Below are 23,497 nucleotides of genomic sequence, written 5' to 3' on the forward strand. Positions count from 1 at the left end.
CTAACCTATTGCCGTAGAGATCAGTTAATGAAATCAAAGTATTTGGATCCCATTTCTAAATAAATTTTGAATAAAAACCACAGAGACTGCTCAAAGAATGCCAGATTTCTATTCCACTTAATCCCTCCTTCCACCCCTCCCTCTTCTTGTACGTCTGCTATTTTATTACTGTAACCCTCACCCCTACTGATAGCTAGGTAAATACTGTCTGGTCTTGCAGCTTTGGTGGGTTGTAAAATTGCACAACTGCAATTTTCTATTGAGACTCCATGAAACATGCAGTATTTGACAGATACACAAGCTGTAAGTCATTTACCTTTTTGTACTTTTCATTTTATTAATTTTCATAAAGAGACAAAGATTAATCACAACAAGAATTCAGTGCATTTAAACCAGACTGCAGACTGCTGAGGGGCGCACTTAGTGCACAGAGCACCACAATACACAACTATTCAGGCAAGTAAATGGAAACAAAATGGAAGAGTTAATCCAATAATTCCTAAAACAACCCTTAGCAGCCATGGTCAAAAACTCATGAAGCTCAATTCACCACCAAAGAATAAATAAATATATGCCCCAAAGGCACATGTTGGGCCAAATTCAACACTGTACAGTCTCACTGAAGTCAGTAGGGTAAAAAGTCATTGCACTTTATTCTACAGACACTAACCACATCCCAGTAGAACGTGGGGAGGTTAGGAGATATTACAACCAGATCTGCCATCAAATTGGCTTCAGACTGATGAAGAAAAAACACACTCTGATTAGATGCCAGTCCACTGTTCATCGAGCCCATAACATCGGTTTCCACTAATCTTCAGAGACAGCCACACAGATAAGCCAAGTATGGATTATCCAGATCTAAATGCATTACATAGAGTCCAGCTAGCAAAGATGGGAACAAGGAAAAGAAGGAATCCAAGCACAAAGGAAGTGAATGAAAACAAAGGACATTTAAAAAGAAAAGCCATTAAAGCACTAGGGTGAACATGATGAAGAGATTTAAATAGTAGCCTGAGGGGAGATGGAGGTGCTGCATTAGGAGCTGATGACCTGTAATATAAATCTCAGCAAAGCAATGGGGTTTCTTGAATCCCTGTGCCAGTTCAGTGACATAGTCCCCAGCAATGTCATGCAGTAAACCTCAAAAAATTTAGTGTCCCCCAAACTAGCTGAGTTAGTTTACTCCCTTCAGGCCCTCCCTGGATAGGTCTCCTGTGGCCCTTCAGACCAAGCATTCAGCTGTTGCTGAAGAAATGCCAATCCATCAGTCACACTTCAGATTTAACATCACCCATGTCGTTCCAAACTATACTTCAATGTGGGTCCAAGGGCATAAACCTTACAGATCTGGAAAGTAGCATGGCAGGGATGGGAGGCTCGGGTAAGCTCGGTTCTGTTCACCATCAAGCCAACACTGCTCCACCATTACCAGCTAGTGGTCTCTGAGATAATTCATAGGGGAACTGCTCTGCATTGTAACTGTGGGCAAGTACTGCATTTTAACAGTGACCTCTGCTCTGCAGAAAACCTTACTCAGTGGGAAGATTCAGAACTGCTTCTGAGATGGCCACTGGTGTCAGAAACACTTCTACACAGACAGGTAAGCACCCTTCCTCCACTTGACTTTGGGGGAGGCTGTTGATCTAGGCACATAGAGGATTATTAGACCCAGCACAGCGTTCAGGCTGCTGCCCACCAGGACTGGATATCAGGGTGCAAGGGGTGCTCAAGCCAGTCAAGGGCTGCTTGCAGAAGTCTGCATGGTGGCTACCAGAGCTATGGTCAGCAGAGACTAGCATTGTAGGTAGCAGACAAAGATGCATTAGGGTCTGGTCTCTGAGCAGCAGAGAGAGTGGAGAGGCTGGCTGGGCTCTCCGTGAGTGGGGGAGAGCTCCATTTCCCCCATGCAGAACTCACCCCCAATTGGCTCTCTCTTCTCAGAGTTGGGAACCAAAAACAAGGGACCCTTCAGGCCCCCCCCCCCTCCACATTAAGACAGTTGCAGGAAAGCCTGTTTGTGCTATTTGCTGGACTCCCAGATGACACCTGTGGTGTCAGCTCTCCGCACCAGGTGGCAAATTAATCCCCGCAGTGAGTGCGCAGCCCCAAGTTTGTGGCTAATTAAATGCTGAGCGCTCCCCCGGGACACATGTTTTGATTCCTGGTCTGTTTTGTTTGGAGGGGGGGAACGAGAAGAAGTTGCCACTTCAGATTTTGATCCATCTTGGCTGACTGTGGCTGGTGCCTGGCAGAGCTAGCAGCACATGTGCAGAGAGAGAAAGAGATGTGCTGGCTGTGGAGTCAGAGGGCAGCTCTTAGTAGAGGAACAAAAAACAGATCCCCATCATTGTCATTACCCCTGCTTACAAACAACCAGAGGCAGGAGAGAGGAAAGGCCTGTGAAACAATGTCTAATACCACCCCTCCTCCTAGGGGTCAACGGAGCATATGGCTACTGGTTGGCCAGTCTAGTTTTAAAACATCCCACATGATAGGGGAGACTGTTCCAGAGCTTCCATCTCAATGGAAGCAAATATTTCCCAGAAACCAATGTACCCCCTCACTTACTAGTTCGTCCTATTGCGCCTACTGTACCTCCACATACACTCTAAGTAACTCCTCTCCCTCCTTGGTGTTTACACCCTCAGACAGATAGCTACTCTGCCCTCTCCCCATCTATTGTCACTTAGGAGGGTCTGGCTATGTCATCCCCTCTAGTCTGCTGATAAATTTATCATCTTTCCTGAACATCCTCCAGATTATCAGACTCTGGTGATGCTAGATTTAAAAAACAAAGTCAGCTGCAGGGGAAAGAATTCCCTTGCTGTCTTCTTCCTAGATACTAACTGCAGCTCACCAGAGGGGTTTGAGTTTTGTGTTTTGGCTGTGAATGATTCAGTGTTAATGCAGCCAGGAACGCAAACAGCAAAGAGAAGGAAATCACCCCACTCCGGAAATAACAAGATTTTTGCTTTGGGCCATTACAGCAGAGAGAAAGATGCAGACCATTTCCTGGACTGGACCTGGTATCCCAGATTTCTCCAGCCGGGATGGTTGTGTGCCTTTGCAATCATACTGGAAAGGACTTTTTAAAAATTCTGTTTTAAACGTTCAGAGTAACCTGTGAGCACAAATGTTCCATTTCAGGTGTTCAGAGAACAGAACTTAATTCCACGTGACACTTCTGTTGCAAAAAGAGGTACTTTTTACACTTGCAGATTTTGCTGTGTTCCCTCTGAGCACCTGATGCTAGGGCCCACAGAAATAGCCATAAACAATAAAGGAAAAGACAGCATATTATCAAATATACTCTGAGCTTGCAACTCTCTGTTATTTATATTAAGACACTTAGTGATTTTCTTATCTAATTAAAGGACCAAATAACAAATATAAGAGGAAGCAGCCATTTAGAAATCAGAAACTTCAAAGTTGTTGTCAGGACAATGACCACTATTTTAAAATATTTTGGTTAATTCAGGAGTGTTCAAGGTAATGACTACATTAACCAGAAACTGTCAACAAAACACACATGCACACTCTTATTACAACTTTGAAAGTCTACAACTTTGAAAGTCTCCAACTTCCAATGCTTTCAAATGGCAAAGCTGAGTCTTTCAAGCTCTACCATGCATGAGCCACTTGGGTATTTCTAAAGCACCACTGTTGTGGTATCTGATAAATGGTTTTATCTGACAGGTGCCAGGGTTACTAAATCAGCAGTGCCCACCGGGAAAGCTATTTCTAAACATGGCTTTGAAAATTTGTTATACATGCTAAAAGTTATATCATACCTAGAGAGACAAGGTGGGTGAAATAATAATATCTTCTCCCTCTCACAAAAGAAACTGGTCCAATAAGAGATATTACCTCACCCACCTTGTTTCTCTAATATCCTGGGACTGACAGGCTACAACTACACTGCATATATCATACCTGTCATACGTATGCATGCAAGACAGACAGATGGACACACACACAGTAAGAGAGAGTCACATAAATCCATGTCTAGATATCCAAAGTCTGGGGTCTATTAACTGGCCCTTTCTAGTAATGAAGGATATGAGTATTGCCAGCCATTCTGGAAGCACCATATACCGTGCAGTGATCTTTACTAGTCAGCACTGCCTTGCTCTCTCCCTAGCAGGCAGATGCATTCCTAGCAGCCATTCCCCAGTGCATCCTAATTAGAGCTCCTATTATTCCAATACAACATAAAACAGAGACTTAGCTGCAACAACCGGGGCCTGCAATGACAATTATGTTTGCATCATTACCGCCATTTCCATAGCAACATACTGTTTGGACCTCTCTCCCACCTGGCACTTCTAGCCAGGGAGACTGGGCGTGCGGGGTAGTGCAGGGGACAGTGAAGTGCTCAGCGTTTTTATTTTGAACAAAAAAAGTCCCACTGTTTTCAGTAAAGGAAATCTTAATACCTTAAAAAATTCAGTTGAAGAGAGGCAGAGCTTTCACAGAGTAAGTGTGAAAGACGTCATGTGATTCTAAAGTGCACCTGAGCGTGACGTGAGAGCGGACGCTCGGCAACAACATCCCAACTGCAGTCACTCCCAGCAAAGAGGAGGAATCAGGGTTACAGCAAAGACACACATGGGGCTCCTAGCATACTGCTCAGCACCACGCCATAAAGCTTCCTAGACATTTGGGGTCCTTACAAAATAAAACCAGGTGCCTGTTTACCCAGGATTTTCACTCTTTGGTTAATTCTTGCCCCTCCCCAAGTCTCCAGCTATCATGACACAACCTGAGCTGTAACCCCTTACGCACCCACCCGTCCACCCACCCACCCCAAGTTGCACTGACTGTGGTATCTGTCATTACCTGCTAGGAGATAAATTCCACCCACGATCACACCAACCAGCACAGGTGTCATGGCAGATTCCTTGCAGACATTTGTGATAGTGAAGGAAGAAAGGTGGGGATGGGATGGGGAGGGGAGAATGAAAGTCTGGACTGGAAGGACACAGTATGTGTGAGCTCTCTCCCAGTGCTGGTCAGGCAAAAGGGGATTGGAAATGAAACCAGCCAATATAAAGAGACCTGCGCTGTGGCGAGATCTAATCCAGCCCTGCTCTAAACCTCCCCAGCTGGCTTCTGTCAGTGCTGACAAGAAGAATGCGTCTACAGTGTATTCTCACTCAGTGCGTTACAGTAATGCCCTCCAGGATCCGCAGCATTAGCTCCGACAATGGAAGGACTGGGACAAGCCCCTGCCCTCGCTCACACCCCCTGCTGTACCACTGATTTCCCTGCACAGGCACGGCACAGTTAGGGCCCAAATAAGAATTTTTCCATTTCTGGATGACGAAGAAAAGCTGTGCATCTACCACCGATTAATAGCCACTGCAGGGAACAACAAAATGAGCGCTTCCCAGACACCGAGGGTGAAATCCTGGCCCCACTGAAATCAATGATAGTTTTGCAAAGCTCCCATTGACTTCATTGAGCCCACAATTTCATCCAGAGAGTTTCATTTCTCCACTTGCCCTGTTATCTCATTGCGTGTGTTCATTCTGCAATATTTGCAAACAAAAGCTGCTGCAGCCCTTACCCTCACGAGTGATTTCATTGAAGCCAATGAGGGAGAAAGGAAAAAGAATGACAAGTAAGAGCAATAGAATAAAACTGATTAAGTGGATAAAAGTGAAGGAAGATGTTGGCGTTTCTGAATGCCAAGGAGCAGCCTCTCACAACCTCTCCCTAACCACGCAACTTACTTCAAGTGTCCTCATCCCAACCAATGCCTCTGCGCCAATATCTCCTTACCAGCCAAGAGCTTTTTCCAGTCACCCACTCAACAAATGTTCCTGATCACCAGTGACACAGAGGAAGCCATATCCTGCAGTCTGATGACCATACTGACTTTAGGCATTGGGATCAGGGGGCCAAGAATCCATCTTTCCCCATAAACAGCTCCAGAGACTGAGCTGCCAGAATCTCCTCGTTATCTCAGGATCGGGCAGGGTCCAAAAGTTTTGGCCATGGCAGTGGTTTCTTCCTGCTTTGCAACAGGGAGAGTTCTTATTTCTGCGGAGAAAGATTATTTAGAACTGGGGAGCTTTTCCCGAAGTATCTGACTCTTCCCCCTATGTGTAAGCAGCACTGTCAGGTTAAAAATCCTAAAAAAGGCAATGCCTACATCCCACGTCCTGCGGTTACCAATGCCACCTTCAGACATTCGAACACAATTCCAACAACTCATGCGTGCTGCTAGCTTACTTTCTGCACTTCACCCAGCCTAATCAATCCAAACAGACTAGTCAGTTTCACATTGATCTGATGTGGGAGGAATGCGAGGAGTAGTCATTTGGATTAGATACATGCAGGAATTTAACTTCTCAGAGGTATCTGGATTGCTTGCATGTCAAGCCCCCTTAAAAAGCACAGCTTTTGAATGGGTAGCTAGCAAAATTAAGCCCTGATCCTGCAGTTGTTACCAGAGGGTGCTATATCTGTATATATGTGAATAGTTAAGTGAAAAGATGCAAGTGGATGGCACACAAGAATATGTAGCATTGTTTGCGGGTTTTGCAGGACCAATGAAGTTTGTCGTTGTGTACTAAAAATGGCACTGAACAGCTCTTTATATCAACTGCTCACATGATGTCAGAAATAAAAATTTTTACTTCTTTCATTCTGTGTTGTGGCTGACAAGAATCAGAGTCACTTTTGCAATGGCTGCAAGCAACATCCCACTCGCTCTTCTTCTTAGCGCATGCGCAACATGCCTCCAGTAGCACCTGATCAGGATTCATCACCAAATTTTGTCCACTGGTTGGGTCATTAGTTTCCCCAGCTTAAGATGGGTACTGACAGGGAGTGCAATGTGAATGCTGATCCATACCCCTCTGCAATACAACTAAATGGGGGATATCTGTGAAAACTGGAGTTTCTTTGAAACGTTCAGTTAGACTCTTAGACCCCTATTCCTGTATGCTGGTGTATCTTGCTCCAGTGAACTGCAGGATCAGGGGCCTAAAAAGGTTCTGGACCAAAATCTTGACCTCAGGGGACTGCAGCAGGCAACTCAGCTCAGCTTTTGGGTCACTATTTATCATTGCATCTCTCCAAATGCATTACATGGAATACGGTGAAGTAGTAACAGTAACTGCTTCAATTCCTAGTGTAAGCGGGGGAATGGTCCCGCTATTGTGGGGAACTTTCCTGGCTTCTGCACTACCCCGGTGAAGTGGACTAGCGAAAGGATCTGAGTCCCCGCTCCCACTTCCTTTACCCAGAGGCCTCCCTGCCCTTGAGGACTCCCCTTCCACTCTCCTGTCTGGCTGAGTCCTCGTAACCCCAACAAGGCTGGGCCCAGGATTTCTGGGGGGCTCGACCCCCAACCCTGCTGTGGTCACCTAGGACAGGGGCTAGGGTGTCCCCACTCCGGGGTACTCTCTCTGCACTGGGCACCTCCCTGCCCCACTGATTATTCCATACAATTTAAAGCAAATACAAGTAGTTTAATTAACAATTAATTTTAAAAAAGAATAAGGAAAAATGGGAAAGGTTAAAGGAAAACACATCACCCCGCTCTGTGGCAGGGAACATTACAAACAGTGTCTCTGGAACGTCAGGGCAGTTCAGTCTGTTCCTTGTAGGTCCCAGGCCTGCTTCTCAGGCCCTGTCTGTGCTGCAGGGACGCTGTGGGTTGGACACTTGCTCTGGTGGTGGCCACACGCTCTCAGGCTCTAGGTGGCAGGACCCTTCTTCCCAGCGTCGCCCCCGCCCGGTCGGGGTTATGATCCCCCTGCAAGTTTGGCCTGCAAGGCCTCTTGGCTGAGGCGTCTCCCTGTGCTGGGCCCACTGCCCAGGGTCCCCCTCCTTTCCCCAGCTGCTCACCACACTCGGACTGCACACGGCTCCGGACTGCTCCAGCCCCAGCTCCGGACTGCTCCAGCTCCACTCTGCCTCAGCATGGCTGCTGCTGCTGCTCTGCCTTCAGCTCCCTGGGCTGCTTCTCTGGCCTCCCTGGCTCTGGTTGCTGCAGCTCTGCCCCCAGCACAGCTCTGCTCTGCAGGCTGCTTCTGTGACTCTGCTCCCAGCTCCGACCTGCTTCCTGGCTGCTTGTCTGGCCCCTCTGGCTCTGGTTGCTGCAGCTCTGCTCTCTCTGGGCCGTGCTCTGGCTTTGGGGCTGCAGCTCTGCTCCCAGCAGCTCAGCTCGGGCCCCTGCTCTCTCCTTAGCTCGGCCCCACTCTGTCTGACTCAGGCCATTCCAGTTCACACAGAGGACGGGACCCCCCCCGGTCTCCTGACTCTCTGATTAGCCTGCCCGCCCTGTCAATCAGGCTGATCTGGAGCATTGGCCTCTCCCCATTGTTCCTGGGGACAGTCAGTCTCAGGCTCCTGATTTGCCATCGACCCTTCCCCTTTTAGTTCTGTGAGCTAGCCAACCAAAACACCCCACTGAGTGTTAGTAAGGGGGCAACAGTCCCCTTACACTAGGATTAATGTAATAGCATGCTACAGATTAGTGCTACAGACTTGTATTTGCTTTGGGAAGAGGACCAGCCCAGATTCCACATGTTGCTTCTTGGATGGAGGTTAGTGACTTCCCTGACATGTTTGTGAATTAATCCCAGAAATTTAGAAATTACCATCAAGGCTCTGAATGAGTGAGACGTTTCCTGAGAGCATTGGCAATGGGAAGAAACCTCTCAGACAGCAATCCCACTACCTTTGTCTCTGGAATAAATCTTCTTACAAGAGACTCTCACTGGGAAGGAAGGAAGGTCTGTTGCATTTGCAGTGTGCAGGCAGGTTACACTGTTAACTGGCAAGCAAAGCTGTGATTACATATGAAGATGTTGAATGTTACAGAACATGCATTTTGCATAGGAACTGCCACAATTACGTAGTCTGAAGTCTGTCTTCTGACAGCAGCCTGTCCTCATAAGACATGGTTGGAGGCTAACAGGAGCTGGGCCAACAGCTCTCTGCAACAGTTGGAGCTTTGCTGTTTCTGTGCACAGCCTCTTCTGTCCCTTTGAGTTGTTGTTCTGCTCACATCTTTGCCTAGCCTTATTCTGGATGCGACATTAAGCCGGGCTTCACCCATTTTCATTAACAGGGAAGCCTAATTTAATTCATCACAGTTGCTCCACCTTTACTAATCCTCTAAACCCTTTAACCAGGGTGAGCCGGAAGTAACTGGCATATCTCATGCTGCCCTCTGGTCAGACAATCTGCTATAACAAGCAGGTCCAACTAGACCCTAGTGCAGCATCAGAATCTCAGTGGATGCTTTTGATCACAGGCACTGTATGCAGTTAAATCACATCTGACACCAAGACTCACACAGGCACTAGTGTGGGGTGTAAATTCCTACAATGTCTGGTCAGCTGACAGCATGTTTAGAAGGTCTGACTAACAATGGAGCCATAATGCAGTAGGGAGCCGCAGAGTGAAATGAACAGTACAAAGCTCACTCTAGCCTTATCCAGGACCAACTAATACTCCCTCTGTATGAATCTGAAAAACGGTTTAAGCATCTGTTTGAACATTTTACAGCCACCTCTTTGCTGCTGCCATAGTGTGTGCATAGAAGTAATATACCTTCCAGGTAAAATGAAGGCAGCCCCAGGAAATATCTGCTAGCTCCAGTCTGCTGTATTTGCTAAAAGGGCTTCTTCTTTCCAAGGGCTAAAGGCTTTCTAATCTCTTTAGTCTCTTAACCTTTTAGTTGCCTTCCCTGACTACAGTAGAGGTCACATTTCTGGAACAGAACAGACACCTGGAAAATATCTGTACAAATAAATTAATCTGTCCAGTCAGGAAAAAACACCAATCCTGTTTCCTCAATTCACTGCACTGGGTGGTGTGTGTACCAAGTAACACAAAACTGCAAGTGTGTCTGGGCTTGGGCTGCACTCTTGCACAAAGAGCTGTTGGGAGAAGCAAAGGTTGTTAATACAACAGAAAAAGGCTTTCTGCTTCCTCCAAGAGGGCTGAAGAGGACACTGAAGGTAATGCCTACATTGCAATTAAAAACTCGCAGCTGGCCCATGCCAGCTGACTTCAAGCTCGCAGGGCTTGGGCTAAGGTGCTATTTAATGTTTAATTGGGGTGAAGCTTCGGCTCTAGGACCCTCCCACCTCACAGGGTCCTAGAGCCCGGGCTCCAGCCCGAGCCCGAACGTCTACACCACAATTAAACAACCCTTTAGCCTGAGCCCCCCGTGAGCCTGAGTCAGCTGGTATGGGCTTTCTGGGGGTGTCTGATTGCAGCGTAGACATGCCCTAAGGCTGAACCGAGTAAGCTGACCTCTCGCTCAGGCTGACTGAATACCAGAGCATGATGCTAGGGGGCAACCTGCTGCTGGACAGCATTCTTAGGAGGAGATGGAAACTGCATTAGGCCACTCGTAGTCATTAAAACAGCTCCTATGATTTTTTTCAAGGGTTAACTGGCCAAATTCTAATTCAGCAGTTACAGTCTGCCAACCTAAATGCCAGTTCCCATTTCAACTGAATACACTATTCTTCCTCACCTCCTGTCCTAAACTGTTGACCAGTTAAACACACGCCACATTTCACCCAAAAGACAATTCAGATTAATAGATAATTCGGTCTGTTCTCATCAGAGAACACAGTAATCATCTGAATCCAGCTCCTTCAGTTCAGCCATCTCTTAGAGCCTGGCTGTCCCTCAGGTGAGAACATGACTTTAGTTTTATCACAGTTGCCATCTTTTCTGGGACCAACAAAGACTCATCCACCCCCTTCTTTGTTTAATTTTGCTCCTGCACATCCCTCTGACTTAGCCCATGCAGGGAATTCTGAGCACCACCCAATGGGAAAGGAAGACACAGCCTCTACCCCCGAGAGCATACAAACTGCAGGGGTCACATGGCCCATATAGCAGACAGACTCTCCCAGACCTTTTATTCTCAGTGTCCTATCTTGCCGTGTGGTTCTGACAGGACTGGGTCTCTGGGATTTCCATTTACGTTTTAGGCAAGAGCCATCCCAGCCCTGTGCTGTGTTCCAGGCGGAGACAGCACTTAGGCAGTTAACACATGTAGGAAGGTGATTTCTGCTGATTCACACAGTTATCCCACAACACTCCCCACATTCCTGAGACTGAAGAAAGGGCTCCAGGAGAGAAAATGAAAAAAGCAGCCTACATCAGAGTAGCAAGTTCACTTTAATCATGGAAGGCAGCTTAAACCCAAGCTCATGGCAGATCTAAGCTGCCACAGAAATGTGTTTTGAACAGAAACATTACTGGAAACTTCATGAAGTTACTCTGTGATCCTAATATGAAGTAATAAGCTGTTTACCCAGCAGGACTATACTGGGATTAATTGACAAAGCAGGGGAGATTAATTGCTATTATTTCCCTGTCAGCTTCACTCCTCCACATGCACTCACTCAGCTCACAGAGAGGCAAAATGTGACTTCCCCACCTGCTGCTCCCAGCCTTTCACTGTTCTGTCTTGGAACTACCCCAAAGGAGACATAGTGATTTAACAACACAGCAACCTGCCTCTAATCTCCTTCGCGTACTAATGAACCCCAAACAGATGCAACAGAATGAACTCTCTAGCGCGGTCTCTCCCCATCCTGTGCCTGTGTCAGCTTTTCTTTCCATGAGCAGGCCCAGGGGCTCGGAAGGATTAGGTAAACCTACAGTTTGGGGAAGTGAAATGAAATGCTGAGCTCCCTGGACTCCCAAGAGTGGTGCCAGGGCACTGAGGAAGGAAACAGCCCTGGAGGCACAAGCAGACAGGAATTATGACTTACAATGGTCAGACATTTAATGAGCTATACAACATTCCACTGGGAAGAGGTCTGCATCTGCAGGTGCAGCACTGTAGGAGCTGGCCCTGCGCAGCACTTGAGAGATTGGAATAAAGCCTATTTCTACAGCCTTGTCTGCATGGACTTTTCTTTCAGAACAACCTAAGGTGCGAGTTTAAACTGCTCTAGTTATACTGGTGTAGACTATGTGGACACACTTATTCTGGTAGAGGAGCATACATCACTTGAGAGGGGCTTAAGCTACACTGAAGACACACGTGTTGGAATAAGATTGTCCACACGGGTTATACGGGTATAACTATACTGGTCTAAAGGGGACTAGAAAAGTTCCAGTGCAGACACAGGAATACCTGAGAAGAGTTAAAAACTCTTGTAGCTTCAAGTTTTTCCTTTCTCCCACAAGATGGCAGCCTTTCAGCCTGCATACATTTTACTCTTGGAGGGCTGGAAGAATGCAAGCCAGTTAGAGAATGTCTTTAATATAAACCATACCCTTTATCAGTATCAGGTTGTTAGTTAGCAGAGAGAGATTAAAGAAAATAGGGAAAGGAGACAAGAGGTTTTCCTCTGAGGTTAGAGATGAGATGGATTGGTGACAAGGTACGGAGAGGGATGCCACCCCAACAGCTGTGGCTGCAAAGAAGGTTGTCACAATCATAGCAGAATGATTGTGTGGCGGGGTCGGAGACAAACTCCATGCTGGATGAGAAGAGACGCACAAAACTGATCGCTTAGGGAGTACAACTCTCACCTGCCTTTGCCCTATCCTGTTTGTATCAAAATAAAGGGCCATCCATATGAGGATTTTACTACGTGTTAGCAAGCATGTGGTAAAAATACATCTTTTTTCCTAGTGAAGACAAGGCCAAAGTGCTACTAGCTCTCACTGTCAATTGGGGGCAGATTATGTGGGCCTAGCAAGCCTTTCTGCACCTCTTGTTTCTGTGGTGTCTGGGCTATGTGGTTGTCTTAATCTTAGATGTTAAAAGATGCTGCTACATTTAAACTGAACACTTTTAGAGGCACCACCCCCACTGTTCATCCCTCCAGCCAAAGGGTACAAACAGTAATGTGCTTAGCCTCACAATGCCCCTGGCAAGCCAGTCTCACTATTTCACAGGTGGGGAAACTGAGGCTCAGAACGGGTTAGAGTGACCTACTAAGGGACACACAGGGCATCTCTAGCAGAAGCCAGGTCCACCACTCCCAAGCACATCCTTACACCCTAGCAAACAGAAAGGGCTGCACTGCATTTGCTCATGACACTAAGACCTTTTGACCTCCCTAAATAACAGAGTATAGCCTCCAACCCAAAATCCCTGGCTCATCATCCAGAGGGGAGAAGGAGAAATATCATCATTGTTTTATGTGCTGGTGACAGGCTCCTCACTCCTTGCCCCAAACTCCTAGAGCCCTTAGGAAATGTCGACCATTCCAACTCCAGCCTCCCTGAGAGACAGCACCCAAAATGCCTCCTCCCTCTGGCTTAAATAAAAATTAAGGGAGATATCCTATCTCCTAGAGCTGGAAGGGACCTTGAAAGGTCATTAAGTCAAGTCCAGCCCCCTGCCTTCACTAGCAGGACCAAGTACTGATTTTGCCCCAAATCCCTAAGTGGCCCCCTCAAGGATTGAACTCACAACTGTGGGTTTAGCAGGCCAATGCTCAAACCATTGAGCTATCCCTCCCCACAAAGACTTCACACATCTTCATCCCAAAGACTATTTCTGTTCCTGTACATAGCACCCCCCATACCTGTCAAGAGGGTGCCTATGGCCGTGTTCAATATCCCTCTGCCAACACCTAAGGGACCCTCAGATTCTGGTGCTGGACTCCCTCACACTGTTCCATTGATCTGCTCACATCTTCAATCACAGCGCTGCCAATGTACCCCAGTGCTAGGAGTACAGTACCTTCACACATCTGCCAGTCCACTTCAGTCCTGATCTGGAGACAGCCACAGCTACAACCGCCTTGGGCCGCCACAGCTTTCCAAGTGAGATTCATCTCAATCTCATTCAGCACCCTTCTCTAGCCAGTCCTAGGATCCAATTATGCAACCATATGGCAAACAGTGACTCAATAAGCATCAGCTATCCAGGCTCACCTGATTCCACACACTCCATCACCAACATTACCTGCGTATCCCGGTAGACAATGGCAAAGGAAGCCGTTAACCAGATCGGTGCAGCACCCTCCGTTCTGACACGGCTGAGACTCACATTCATCAATGTTAACAGAGCAGTTCTCCCCTTTGAAAGTGAAAACACAATCCTGTTAGGATCATTTCAGTAAGTCCAAGCAGTGGCTGTGTGCACATCCCCTGCAGGGGGAATTGTAACATCTTCTTGCACAATTCTTTGCTCTTCTTCAGCAGCTTTCATCTAAAGATGCAAAGTGCCCATTACAAGTGCTGCTTGTCCCTCAGTACCCACCTGGCAAGCAGGTATCATTAATCCCCATTTATGAAATGCAGACGACTAAGGCACCGAAAGGCTAAGTGATTTACCCAGGGCCACCACACAAGTCAGTGGCAGACGTGAGATCAGAACCCAGGAATCCTGATTCTGAGACCCCTGTTCTAATAACTAGAGAAAACTCCCTTCTATGGTTCCAATTTTCCCCCCAAACCCACCCACACACCCCAACCCCACACTCCTATAAGCTCTTTAAAAAACACAAAGGGCAGTCTCTGCTGAGCATCCCTAGAGCCCTTCACAGGCAGGGAGAATTGCCTGCCCATCCCAACTACACGAAAGGTTGCTACAAGAGCAGTCACTACAAGGGGAGGCTTAAGACATTCCCTGGGACTCCAGGGGACTAATAGCTTCCTCCAGAGGGGGAATGCCCCACTAACATATTGCAAAGACAAATTTTGCTGTATGCCCATGGGAGGGGCCCCCAGGGCTATTTTGCCATCTGCCCAGCTGCAGGGTACTGAACAGAACATTAGGGAAGGGGGTGGGCTATTGCACCAGCCAGGAAATCAGGGCCTTGAGGGATATGGCCTTCCGGGTAGAGGGTGTGGTATTGGTTACACTCCCACTGCCATCTGCAATATGCACATACAGCAAAGGAGAGCCACACACTCATCACAAGGCAGCTGCCCAGACAGAACCATCTTGCTCTGCTCCACGTGGGTGGCTCTTGCTGCAGATGGCTCCTCTCCACTCCCTGTGACCCAAGCTGTGCAGTTCCTACCAGGGGGTGCTGTACACAGCCCAGTGGGTAGCTCACCTGAAAAACCAGTCTGGCACCAGCAGAGGAAACCTGCAGCTTGACTATAGCTGAACTTGCTGGGGAAGTCGTGTCGTGTCCCATAGTAGGTTTGGTTGGAGCGCTCAAAGCACACGCCTCCATTGTGACAAGGGTCTGCAGCACACTCGTCCACATCTTCCTCACAGCGCTGCCCTGTGTAACCTGCCAGGCAAACACCAGAGCTAGTTTGATATGCAAACTAGATACAATCAACTCAGGATTGAATAAGGACTGGGAATGGCTGAGCCATTACAAACATTGAATCTATCTCCCCTTGTAAGTATTCTCACACTTCTTATCAAACTGTCTGTACTGGGCTATCTTGATTATCACTTCAAAAGTTTTTTTCTCTTACTTAATTGGCCTCTCAGAGTTGGTAAGATAACTCCCACCTGTTTATGCTCTCTGTATGTGTGTATATATATCTCCTCAATATATGTTCCACTCTATATGCATCCGAAGAAGTGGGCTGTAGCCCACGAAAGCTTATGCTCTAATAAATTTGTTAGTCTCTAAGGTGCCACAAGTACTCCTGTTCTTTTAACCAGAGCTAGCACAACACAGGACTTCCTTGGAAGGGAGACAGAAAAGTAACCACCAAGATACTACAGCTGCCAATAAGGGAGCAAGTTTATGTGAGCCTGAGACACTGCAACTCATCTAGCACAAAGCAGCAGGGCCTGGCACACAGCACTAGTGTCAGAGGCAAGAGCCAGTCAATTCATCTCGCCCAGGAGAGCACAGGATAGAAAAGGCCTGGGCTTAGGAAAAGGGAAATTTCAGGCAATGCAGCAGAACACATTTCCCTGCTGTGAGACCTTCATGCCAGTGGAAGACTCTCCCGAGAGAAGCAGTGGGAGCCCCATCACTTGGGGTACTGAAAACTAGACTCATACAGTATAGAGCCAGTTTTGCTCAGGACCACCTAGCAGGTCCTCTCCACCACTGAATACTCAGACTGCAGGAGAACGAAGCCGTTTCCGTACTCACCTGGCCAGCAGGCACAGCTGTAATTCTTGACACCCTCCAGACAGGTAGCATTGTTCAAACAGGGCTGGGAGGCGCACTCCAGGATATCCAGCTCACAGTGCTCCCCTTCAAAGCCTGTGTCACTGCAATCACACTGGTAGCTAGGGGGACACAAAACACCACCACAAGAGCTCTTCAATCCCAATGCCCAGTCCCCTCCAAGGTAAGAGCAAACAAGCTTATGGGGCCCACTTGCTAACCCTCATGTCCACCTTGCAGAATTCCTCACCCATGGGCTGACAAAAGAGACGGTCCCATCTCCATAAACAGAGCATCCTTGCAAGAAATTAGTGGCAAGGCGGGTCAGCCTCTGAGCCTACATAGTGCACATGAAAGGCAAGGATCAGAAACAGGGATGCTCTCAGTCAAGGAGGGTGGCCGCTCATTTAAACTGCAAATAATTTTCATTGCGGAGCAATAAGAGACAGTAACAGGAATTCTTTCAAGCATCTCTGGGAACTCTGCTAGTGGAAGGAGTCCTTTGGCATTAACACCCCCACTGAATGGCTCTTAGAATAACTTCAACAAAATAACTTTAACAAAAAAATAATAGCAAGCAGAGTGGGGGAGGGAGGAGGAAACACTTAAAGAGCACTGAGCCCAATTCATCCTTCACGCTCTGAAGTCAATGACTTGCACCAGGCAGGTATCTCATTGGCTCATGTCAGATATCTAATCACTGAAATGCAAATGACCACAGGAGCGTGCATCCCTCACCTGTCAACAAGGTCATGACATATCCCTCCGTTGATACATGGTTGGCTTGCACATTCATTGATGTCCACCTCACACTGGATTCCCTCATAACCTGGTGCACAAGCGCAGGTGTAGAACCCAATGTGGTCAGTGCACGTGCCCCCATTCTGGCAAGGGTCTGAGTCACATTCATCTATTTCAGCATCACAGTTTACACCTTTGTTACAAAAGAGAGAAACATCCATGTTATGGATTTGGTGGGAGTTCTGGGCTGGGATCACAAAAGCAATGATATGAAACCCACTCTGCTAGAATACAGACATGACCATTTATAAATTCCCGGACAGCAGACAAGCATGCAAATGCTAAGAAATGCTTAGTTTATTAGTATTTGCAGCCAAGTCTATCTTGGGACGACTTATGGGTTTTGCTTTTAAATCAACAAAACTGAGAATAGTTTGCAACTGTTGTGAATCTCTAGCATAAACTTATATTTGATTTCATTGAATTAGTTAATTCCATCAGCATTTAGCAAATGAATTACACTTCCCGGATGAGACATAAAACCAAGGTCCTGCTCACTTACATTCATTACAAAAATCCCATAATGCTTTATTTTGGGGTAGGAGCAAGTGGTAGGGTGTGAATTGCAGTGTTGTGGCCAAGTTCAACCATTGATATTTACATTCTGTGGCACAGTGTTCCCCTTACAGTTTGGGTTACATATGATATTCTTCATTCTGCATAGCTGCTGTGTTCCACCACAGAGGCGGCTGCATTTCAGTGGTCGGTGAAGTGATCACTGTATATCCTTTACCCTCCTCCCAAAAGTATTATGAGGTTTGTAACTTGCTTTGAGGTCCTCAGAAGGGAGGTGCTGGAGAAGTACAAAGTATTAGTTATAGTGGTACTAGCAATAGTAATGGTCTTATTCATTAAGTATTAATAGCACTAATCACAGCAGAAACGTATCCATTATCTTTGTCTAATGTCATTTCGTCAAAGGAAATCTGCGAGAGATCCCATAGCAACCATCCCGCCACTTTCCCACCTCAATGAACTGCCCATAGCCTGACATCACCCCTCAAAGTAAGCCCCTAAAATGGCACCTGCCAATCCATCTAATCCTCCTTTCTGACAGAGGCTCACTATGCCGCAGACGTGGCCACCCTAATCCTAAAGGAATGTGGGCCCCATAAGCTGCCAGATCAAAACCTGTCAATCCTCACATCAAAACTTCCCTCTCCAAAGTTTCAGCTGCAAGGGCCAGGAAATGCTCAGCCTGTGAGGACCAGTGGCTCTAGGAGGCTGCAAGACCAGGGCAAGAGGCCGTGATGCAAATCCTCATGTCCAGCTTCAAAGTCACCTAGAACAGCACATGCTGCTGCAACACCCTAGGCTGTTTTACCCCTTACTGACACCAGCAGCTCCTTCTGGGGGAACTCACAGTCCTGAACTAGGGACTTGGCAGGGAAGTGAAAGGGAAACTGATGGGCAAACACTGAGTTGTGTTTTACACTCTAAATCTAAGGGTCATTTTAAGCCCTAAACAGAGCCTGCTCTTGAGTGGGTATTTTCCCCCAGCTCTGCATTTCACCAGAGTGTGACTCAGTCAGTGACTGGATGCCTGAGAGGCAACAACTCCCCACTCCATTTGTAATCTGTAGCCCAGTGACCCCACATTCCTTTATAGCAACATAACTCCTGAAACGCCTGTAGCCTGTGACAATGGGTAAGGCTGGGAAAGGTCATGTGCCGGCTGGTACCAGGGGGAGGTGGTTGCAGCATGGACTGCATTCCATTCTGATAGCTGGGCTGGGGGAGAGGAGACCCTTGCGCCGCTGCCTCTGCAGATAACTCACAGGTGCAGATTACACAGTGAGTCATCACCAGCCCAGTTGAACCTCGAAGAAATAACTCAGTAGAGTCATATGCAAAATACTCTCAGAGTTTAACAGAGCTGGAAAAACAAATCCACAACTCATAGCTACTCCACCCCAGAGCCTCCTGCCCTGGAAAACGCCTGAAAGACAGGACAAAATGCCCTGGGCCAGTCTGATAGAGACTAGTTACACCCCTGAACTCCAATAAGCTTATTCTTCCTAAAGACAAATAGGTCTCTCTCTTTGCGCGTCCCCTTAACCATGCCTTCACCAAAGCCAATCACATCAACATCACCGCTGGGAAACCAATTCTCAACCCCCTCCCCATCCCATAACCCCAGGAATCCAAACCATTCAACATCCACATCATCCCTCGACCATCCCCCCAAGAACCCAAGCCCTCTCTTTCAGGACAGCCAGGCCTAAGCTAGTACACACGTGCTCCCCAGCACACCAGAAGCTCGGGACATCAGACAGAGGCTCGGCCTCACAGCTGTAACAAAAAGGCAGAGATGAGAAGCTCTTTGGGGCAGGGACTGTGTCTTTTGCTGGTTTTGCCACAAGCAGGTGCATTGATGGAGCTGCACAAACAGCAATAAATAACCCAACTGAAAGACTAATACGTGAGCGTGAAAGGTACCTGCATAGCCGGGGACACACTTGCACAAATAGTGATCCATCTCATTCAGGCAGGTGCCATTGTTTTTACAGGGCCGGGATGCACACTCGTTGATGTCTATTTCACAGCGGTTTCCTTGGAACCCAGGCACACAGAAACAGTTATACTCATTCACCCTGTCTAGGCAGATGGCTCCATTCTGACATGGGCTGGAGGCGCACTCGTCGATGTTATCTTCACAGTGGGCCCCAGTGTGACCAGGTTGGCAGCTGCAGGTATATATCCCGGCACCCTCGATGCAGGTCCCGTTATTTTGGCAGGGATGGCTAGAGCACACAGATAGTTCAGTGCGGCAGCCTTCTCCATTTGGTCCCGTTTGGCATCGGCAGATGTATCCATTTGCACTATCTACACATTCAAAATGAGGCCCTTTACAAGGGTTGCTCTCACACTCATTAATATTAACACTACACTCAGTACCTGTGAAGCCAGGCCTACAGATGCATTCATAATCCAGGAGTCCCGCAGTTTCACGGCATATCCAATTTGGGGGACATTTGTCCATAGCGCACACAGAGTAGAGGAATTCACAGTTTGTGCCCATGTATGCCACTGGTTGCTGGGGGCAGAGGCACCTGTAGCTCCCCTCCAAATCCTCACAGCTTCCCCCGTTCTCACAGGGGAATGATGAACAGCTGCTGGCAGTTTCAGAGCCTGATGTTCCTGTTGAGAAAGGAGACTTCCTGTTAGTCTGGGCTAGCAGCACGGAGGAACCCAATGGGGTCCTCCCTTAATCACTGTACACAGTAGATATCTCAGTATTAATAGGGCTGCACTGGCCATTGTTCACAAATATCCAGCCTCCTCCCATGGGCATTGGATTAATTATTTGTAGTTGGGGGAAGATAATACATGCTCCCCTTTGGAAGGCATTTATCTGCATTCACAGCTGAGAGGCGCTGTTACATCTCCAGTTGGTTTTGGGCAATCACATTACATCAGAGAACAAATTGGCTTTTCTCCCATCTGTGCCTGGCCAGGGGGCTGTAACCTTTCCGCTCAGCCACAGACCTTGCTCCTGCTATCCATGCCTGCGTCACCGTGAGATTAGAGACTATTGCAATAAGATCAATTTAAATCCATTCCCAGGATGAAGCTGGTGCACATGCAGTGGCCCCTTAGTTAGTATTTTATTGGCAGCACATGATACTGGTGCTCTAAGATCCGCACTCTCTGCTGAGTGGTTTCAGGGGCTAGTTTTGACCTTTAAAGCCCAAAAGAGCCTGAGACCTTCATACCTGAAAGATGCCTCTCCCCCTGGGTACTCTCTCTCTCTCTCTTCCTCCTCTTGCCATCTTTCCTCTTCTTGCATTCCCCACCCCTCCTACACCTTCAGCCACACAACCACTAGCCCACGACGACCCATTTTAACATCAGGCTCTTGGCTAAAAATCCATCAGGCACAAACGTCATGATGTCACTTCCCTGCTGACCTTACACATTCTCCCATTCATGCCTTCATTAACTTAGGCCATTTTTGGTCATGTTTGCCTTGCTCCAATGCATTTTATACATGCCCACTAGTTATTTGTGTCAGTGGCTTTCTATCAACTCACCACCCCCATCAGTTCCTCACTCCCTTTGTACGCAGAGGTGCCCCAAAGCAATTTATCACAGCCTTCAGTTTACAAAAGCCTGCTTCAGCCCTGACCTCCTAATTCCTCCCTCCCAAAGACTGCCATGGTCCCAAGCCTCCCTTGGGGAGCGGTATGTGTCAGGGGGTACTCAGGAATCTACAAGGTTCCTTCTCATTCCAGCAACATCTACCCCCCGTTCCCCTCCTGCCTCTCTCGTGATGTTGGAAAGTGCTGCTGTGCATTGCACTGTCCAGCACTCCCATTATTCTGCCATCAGCCCTTTTATTTACAGATTCCCAGTCAGGCAGAAAACAGAGATGACGAAATCTGCCTGGAATCTGCTATAGCAATTAGAGCAGGGAGCTGGGGAAGCTGTTCTGCAGCAAGGATTCATTTGGTGGCAGACATGAGCCTTTGTTTGTGCATCTAATGAGCAGCCAGTCTCAATCTGCACCTTCCAGAGGCTGGGAGCACAGTCCCTGCCAGAGACGGGATTAGGCCCACTGCATGTTAAACTAGCTGCTCCGACCGCAGAACCGGATGCTGGTCCAGGCAGGAGTCCCATCTGCATTCAGAAAAGCTACTTCCAGTAGTGAATGTCCAAGAGCAGAGCTGGGTGTCAGAATGGACGGAACCTAACAATGCAAGAACCAGTACTAGCACCGTGCCATTGGTCTCTCTCTGACTGCAGTGCATGCACCCCCAGGGCACCGTGGGACAGGTCACGTTCCAACACAGCCAGCAAGGACTGGCAGCAGCAAAGTGTCTTTGCGAGCTCCAACCAGAAGTGTGTGCACTTTTCTGCCTGCATGAACAGAGACAGATCAAGTACTACCCACAGTAGAGCCCGAGTTAGGGGTAACGTGCCCTCTCTTTTTCACAACAGACAAAAGGCTGTCCTAGAGTCTTCCCTGCCTCTCTGGCTTTGGTTCACCATGTGACTATGCTGCTCATGAATTTGTGTGGCTCATGAAGACTCACCTGGATCATAGAGAAAAGACTTGATGACAAGTACAGGGTCCCCATGGCTACACACAAGAGCTGTGAGCATGGAGCAAACTCACCTGCAGACACTTATGGAGACAGACGCAGTTTGGCGCTTCCTTAAGGAGCTGAAAGGCCTTCCTGATCCATCACAGAAAGACAGGAAGGTTCTAAGCGGCCATAACATGTTACATTCTCTTCCTAGCTCATGCTGGTTAGTGTCATGGCCTAGGACCCAGCTGTATGGATGGCCCTCACCACCAGTTGTTGTGCTGGGTTGTTTAACCAGTTATCTAATATAGGGTGGATAGCCAGTGTTGTTCCTGTACTAGTATAAACTAGCAATGGGCCATGTAGTAGTTAAACTATGCTTAAAAGTGACAGCCCCCTCCTAGCCTAAGAGTTTGCGGAAGACTGCCTGGATGGGAGAGGGTCAGTTTAGGAGCAGACTGTTCCAATTCCTTAGATTTAATGTAGAAATAAATTGTATATTTTGTCACCTCTGCCAGATGAATCAGAACTGATCAAGTGTGTGTCATAGGCCCTATACCACTAACAGCAAATCTCCATCCCTGCTTGACGGTTCTCATCTCCTAACACAGCAAGTAACAGTACTCATGGTTCCAGACAGCAGATCAAACTGGCCACCTCGAAAGCTGATACTGGTGACAGCTAGGACAGACGTTGCAGAGATCAATACAGGATCCCTGGTACACAATGGGATCTACAATTGAGAAGATAAATGTATAGAAGAGCTTCCACTCCTTTGGCAGAGCTCACAATGACATGGGCAGTTCATTGGCACTACAACATGTGTGTCTGGGCAGCACATATCTAGCTCCTACCAGAGCTCTCCCAGTAGAAAGTGTTCAAGTACAACCTCTCCTTCTAACAAATGAATCCTGAAAACATCTCAGTACATTCCTGCTCCTGTAAAGGTCAGCCTTTGGACTCCAGTACACTTACAGATTCAGTTCTTCTTGCTGAAATAGCCATTATTTCCACACACGGTAGATTATAAGTGAAAGGTGAAAAAATACATTCAGGAGGCTAATGGCCAAGGCATGGGGTTTTCACACTTACAACATTAATAAATAGGCAAGAGTACTAAACAACTGTGAAGAATAATTCAAGGCTCAAGCCTAAACAACGTGTCAAGACACAAAAAACAGCTCTTATTCATTCATTCAATTCGGATTTATCTTACAGATACAACGAGCCACAGTCTGCTCTTGGTTACACTGCTACAAGTCTGAAATAACTCCATTGATTTTAATTGTTACTCCAGATGTGCACCAGTGTAACAGAGCAGAATTTGGCTCAATAGATGAAGGAGGTGAAATCAGTGGGAGTTTATCATTGACTTTAATGAAGCCAGGATTTCATCCTTAGATTGGAAGTACTTTGGAAGAGGGTCTTTTTGCTATGTGTTTGTACAATGACTATCACTCTGGGACCCTGAGCCACAGTTGGACCCCAGGTGCTACACCACCACAAATAAGTAAATATAATTAACCACCAGCTGCCATGAATGATACAGAGGTAATGGATTTAGGGAGTGTGAAACAGTAATTTCCCACATCAAAGACAAACCTGGGTTGGTTGTCT

At 47.3% G+C, this 23,497-nt stretch overlaps 1 protein-coding gene across 6 annotated transcripts in view; it reads right to left on the bottom strand.

Annotated features, from left to right (window-relative positions):
• Nucleotides 1–23,497, bottom strand: part of CRB2 (crumbs cell polarity complex component 2) — a 63,741-nt gene that overhangs the window by 27,436 nt on the left and 12,808 nt on the right. For 4 of the 6 annotated variants that reach the window (XM_054007234.1, XM_054007233.1, XM_054007231.1 and 1 more), the window contains 5 exons: nt 19,290–19,991; nt 16,788–16,983; nt 16,032–16,171; nt 15,021–15,203; nt 13,922–14,035 (listed from right to left, as the gene is read on the bottom strand). In XM_054007234.1, coding sequence (XP_053863209.1) covers nt 13,922–14,035; nt 15,021–15,203; nt 16,032–16,171; nt 16,788–16,983; nt 19,290–19,991 — 1,335 coding nt within the window. The remainder of the gene's footprint in view (nt 1–13,921; nt 14,036–15,020; nt 15,204–16,031; nt 16,172–16,787; nt 16,984–19,289; nt 19,992–23,497) is intronic. The other 2 variants (XM_054007235.1, XM_054007236.1) reach the window with 2 other exon arrangements.

This window comes from Malaclemys terrapin, chromosome 17 (assembly GCF_027887155.1).
Source record: "Malaclemys terrapin pileata isolate rMalTer1 chromosome 17, rMalTer1.hap1, whole genome shotgun sequence".
NCBI classification, from domain to species: domain Eukaryota; kingdom Metazoa; phylum Chordata; order Testudines; family Emydidae; genus Malaclemys; species Malaclemys terrapin.